The 5,008-nt window shown below is 35.8% G+C and overlaps 1 protein-coding gene across 2 annotated transcripts; it reads right to left on the bottom strand.

The window, feature by feature from the left end:
- Window positions 1-238: 238 nt before the first annotated feature.
- Window positions 239-4,737, bottom strand: LOC131317723 (uncharacterized). 2 transcript variants are annotated; one of them, XR_009197388.1, is made up of 4 exons: window positions 4,478-4,737; window positions 4,307-4,362; window positions 2,284-3,187; window positions 239-1,757 (listed from the first exon to the last, which is right to left on the bottom strand). XR_009197388.1 is itself a non-coding variant. In XM_058347301.1 (3 exons), the coding sequence occupies exons 1-3, from the start codon at window positions 4,678-4,680 to the stop codon at window positions 3,069-3,071; spliced, it is 378 nt and encodes a 125-aa protein (XP_058203284.1). In that variant the 5' UTR covers window positions 4,681-4,737; the 3' UTR covers window positions 239-3,068. The 2 variants fall into 2 exon arrangements, 1 of the variants encoding a protein (XP_058203284.1); XM_058347301.1 differs by having other exon boundaries at window positions 239-3,187.
- Window positions 4,738-5,008: the final 271 nt, after the last annotated feature.

Below are 5,008 nucleotides of genomic sequence, written 5' to 3'. Positions count from 1 at the left end.
TGGACTAGCTCTCTTATTGTTTGGGGGGGCAGTTTTGTCCATCTGCCTACGTAATTACTAAAAATTAAAAATTGTCATTGAGCTTGTCCATCTGCCTATGTAGTTAGCTCCTACCCATTGGATATGCTCTAATAAGATGCTCAATCCAACTCTACTTCTTCCGCTCACCATCTCTCCATGTCCTACTTATATAATACTAGGTGCTTTGCTACGTGCAAGGCACGTTTATCATGCCCGTTGTGAAGATTGGTTTTGATTGTTTCTAAAATTTTAGACGTGTATGAGTATAGCAATTTTAGATGTGTATGAGCATGACAAAAGTTGTACGCATAAATTTGATCATGGGTTTGATCATAACTAATTGTTTGCAATAGTTTTGTTCTACGTAAGTAGCTACGATTTATGACTAACTGCACGACTTTGGCTAGCATCAAAGTAGAGTTTGTGCAAGTTAGACAAAGCATAAGTCTTTGGATTGCAAACATGAGTCTAAATTCCAAATACAAGAAAAGGAATGGGAAAACTGAAATAATCCCCTGTATAATGTATCTATGGTGCATAAATATCAAGAAATAGAGAATCAAGAAGAAACCAAGACAACTTTCTGTCTATTTCCTCCAAACATAGTGTTCATAAGTATCAATCTGGCTTAGATTACTAAAAGTACAATTGCCTATATTAAGCTTACAACAATGCTATGTACACTCCTAACAAAGCCCTTGACTAACCTCCAGAGAGATACACACAACCAACATCAATGGAAATCCTAAAACATTACATCTCCACATCATGAGTTAACAACCGGGAAAAAATATGTACAACACAGGGACAAAGCATACTCCCCTTCAGGTGCACAATGTAGAAATTCAATAGTTGTTATAATCATACAACAAAGATCGGCATGAAAGGGTAGCACCACAACCACATCTTTTAATCTTGTTATTGAACTTGCTGTTGTTTGCTTACGATTGTCAATAACCTAGATTAATGGATGTGTCCAACATGGAGCAACCAGACTATAGATGCACCCATGTTACTTTACTTGATTCCAATAAACACAGGAATATATTGCCCACATACCATCACCAATATGCAGAGTTAGCAACTTTGACCATTCCAAACTACATTAGCAAGCTCAAATCTCAAATCTTTAGAAGTCATCCAAATATGGCGTAATCTAACCCCAACAGAAGCGCTACATATTGCCTAAGGTTAAACAATGCAAACTGTAGAAAAGATGAGCACATTCCAGCCACATCTCAATCACATCCAAATATGAAAATGAAACTAAAAAAATTGATCCCTAGTTTGTATATGAGGCTCAACTACAGATTTAATTTTTATTGCAAAAAAAAAAAAAAACTAAGCAAATAATGCATATGAACACCAACTTCTCACACAGGGCCAGTGGGAATAAAGCCCAGCCGGCCCGTGGGATCCAAGTTAACACCAATCAGTCCTAGTCTGAGGTTTATCTATACAAATGCAAAAGGGCTAGCATCAAAGTAGAGTTTGTGCAAGTTAGACAAAGAAAAAGTCTTTGAATTGCAAGTTCTTCGTGTCAAAGGAAAAAAATATTTTGGGTTAAGAAACTGCAGTTTATGCTTATCGACTTCTAACCCAACAGAAATACATGTACTATTTTCATCTTCTCCATGCTGAGTACTCAATTGTTCCTGAGCAGCTGCTATGCATGAATTTATCAACTTGCAAGTAATGGAGAGTTCACCAAGTTTTCTGCTAGCATTGTTGAGTACCTAGTCGAGATTGAAAATGACTGAAAATATCGATGACTATAGAAGAATGCAACTAACTTCAATCTTCAAAAGCCAAAGAGGATTATGATATCATTCTTGTACACCTTCCGCTTATTATTAGCCTCATTTTCCATTTTGGGATATTCCAAATCCAAAATATTAGTCTCTTTAAAAGACACATGTTTCCAGATTTCCAAAAGTAGGTTGCTAGCAAGAAGAGATTCATGAAATAAATGAGCAAGACATGCATTAGATACATTTCTATAAAATATATTAGTAGAAGGGTTAGAGTCTGATGGATCAAGATGAGAATTGATGTTTAAAGGTAAAGGATAAGACACCCATGTTTCTACAAAACTGATGATACATCAGACTCTAACCCTTGCAAAACCATACAATTACAGATCATTGTCCAACAAAATTTTCTTCTTTTTAGAAGAACATCACTAATAAACTATGAGTAATCTTCCCCATAAAACTGATCATTACTATAAGCAATTTAAGTTCGTTAATTAATGGAACTTACAGTGCCAATCACATGTGTACAGTTGACGACACTATAGGTACCTGCAAGGTGGGAAATAGTTTTCATTCAGTCTATTCAAGCACTATAATCTCCGTAAATGCATAGATCTTCTCATTCTAGAATGGAGTTTCAATTCCACAATTCAATATTCCCATTAATCCTATTGATCACTGCACAATGAACATATCTTTCAAAGAAACAGAAAGAATAGACATGATAAAGATTAACCCAACTAATGAGTAAAACTTTTTTTAAAAAGACCCATTGGAAGTAGTTATATCAATGTGTGTCCCCAGAAAATGAGCCATTGTTGGCTTCATACTTTCTTGAGAAACTGGTACATCAACAGAGATACATTCCGAAATTGACAATGCAATTCAAAAACCCCATCTTTGCAAGGAAAACCCTGTCACCAATCACATTATAAGAATTCAAATTCAACCAAAACACATACACCAAGTAAAAATTTCGTACAACCAGTCAAAAGCAAGCATCTCCTACTCCAAATTCTAAGAAGGAATTAGGGAATACATGCTTACAATCAGTCACACCAAACAACGGATGGATCTCATGATGACAACCCATGAGTTCCTAATCAGCCTTGCAAAAGGAATGATACCGACGAGAATGTATTGAACTAATAAGGGATAATCAACACCATCAACTATTCCTACTAAGTAACCCAACAAAATGCGATTATGTCCAAATGGGGCTAATAACTTTTTAATCTGCTTAGTGATTCATAATAACCAGGATTCCAAAAAAACACTTAATAAAGATCATGGCTAATATTTAATAAATTTTCTTTCGAAACCTGGAAAAGTGAACAGAAAACATACCCAAAATCCTTCCAAAAAACTTCGGAGCTCCACTTCAGCTTCAGCTTTCAAAATCACTCGATAAACTACAAAAATCCAATAGGCTTGACCCACTTTAGACTGGAAAGCGGAGAAATAAGAAAGTGTATCCAAAAACTAAACTTCCATTTGGTTGGTAAGAAATTAAAGCAAAATAGTTCTGATTTCTACATATCTAATGTTGTTTTTGTAGCAGCTGGAGTGAAATCAAATCATATGGATCCTACCACAACAATAGAGTCTAAATCCTAGAGTGCGTTCTAAGTACCTTTGTTAATATCTATGCCATGATGTCCTCTTTTACCAACTAAGACTTACGAATTTCGATTTAAAACATGTTAGCTTTAATCAAATATAAAAGCTTCTTCCCTACATAGATTCAGGACTTGTCAATCCTGCAAATTATCTTGTTAATAAGCTGCATAATATGTGCTAATTTGATTATCTACTCACTCTTCAATCACAAATACCAAATTATTAGTCAAAATACCAATCCAAGAATTGAGCTCTATTCCACATATTAGAGTAAATATAAGTCCAGTAAATCTAAACACATCACTACATATTGGAGTTTAAAGTCCATCCATTGGAGGAGTTAGGGTTTTGGAAAAATATGTTTGCTATACATTGGAGATTTGAAAAAAAAAAATAGCTACGAAAATCGTATGGATTAATTAGAAGCATATCTTTAAGCAAACAAAAGAGAAGCACTTACAAATAAAGATGATTGTTGATACAATTAGAGAGCCGACTAAGGAGAAGCACTTACAAATTCAGCGAAATAAGTTTTACCAATCTACGAGTCTTAAATAAATTTAAGGAAATAAAGTTACACAAAGTAATCTTTATCCCACTACTCTTTTCAGAGCATAAAGATGAAAGCTGGCGCTCAAGAAATCCAATCTAAAAAACTGTGAAAAAAACTGAACGGCCCACAAAGAGCAAAAGAAGGGAGAAGCAAAACTAAAAATTCCAAAACAGCACAGGCCAAGGGAACTGATCAAAGCCGAAACCACTATCCAATATGTTGAAACTAAGAAATTATTTGGAAAAAGAAATTGGTCAAGAAACTTGATCGAGTTTTTTCCCACGGTTTCGCAGAAAATCTGAAATTTAACAAACAAAACATTCCCTCTGTACAACCGAAATCATGTCCAAAAACTTACCAAAAATGTAGACGGAAAAGTGTAGATCGGGAACGGAATCAGCTCTGTGATAAACTCTGCAAAAAAAGTTACGAAGAGAAAGAGAGGAGAAGAAGAAGAAAAAGGGAGTTGATTTGAGACCAGTGAGAGACATGCAAAACTTGTTAAACTGATATAGTGCGAGTGACTCACCGTCGCGATAGCTGTGTTGGTTGCCGGAAATTTGGACTGCACTGGTGCTCAAGAGTCGCCTGCCCTGAGTGGAGAGGGAGAGATGAGGGTTTGTCTGTCGTGGTGAGAGAGGGAGAGAGAACGGCGAAGGAAGAGTTGAGAAAGCCTGAGGGTTTCTCTTCAGCGCCACGTAGCCCACTATGTTCTAAACGTAAAATGACCATCCCGGACGACCGAGCAAGCACAACACTCCAGCAATAGGGGCTAAAATTGTCCAAATTGAGCCTAAATTGACAAGCGGAAATCCCCCCAAACGTGATCTTCTTAAAAAGAGGTAGGAAAAAAAAAGCCCGTAGGTATTTTTTCTGGATTCGTAAGGACAAAATTATTCAAATATTCAGTTTTGTTTTTACAAATTCAGAAAATATATCTACTAAAATCCATTAGAGCTAATTTTTTATAATGCTCCATAAAAAAAATTTAAAATTTATGGATATTTTTCTGTATTTTTGTGGGATCTGGGGTGAGCCCCACACGGGGTGCGCCAATTCG

The sequence above is a fragment of the Rhododendron vialii genome, chromosome 2a, assembly GCF_030253575.1.
Source record: "Rhododendron vialii isolate Sample 1 chromosome 2a, ASM3025357v1".
Lineage (NCBI taxonomy): Eukaryota > Viridiplantae > Streptophyta > Magnoliopsida > Ericales > Ericaceae > Rhododendron > Rhododendron vialii.
Note: the sequence above shows the minus strand (reverse complement) of the source record. Positions and strands in the feature narration are given on the sequence as shown.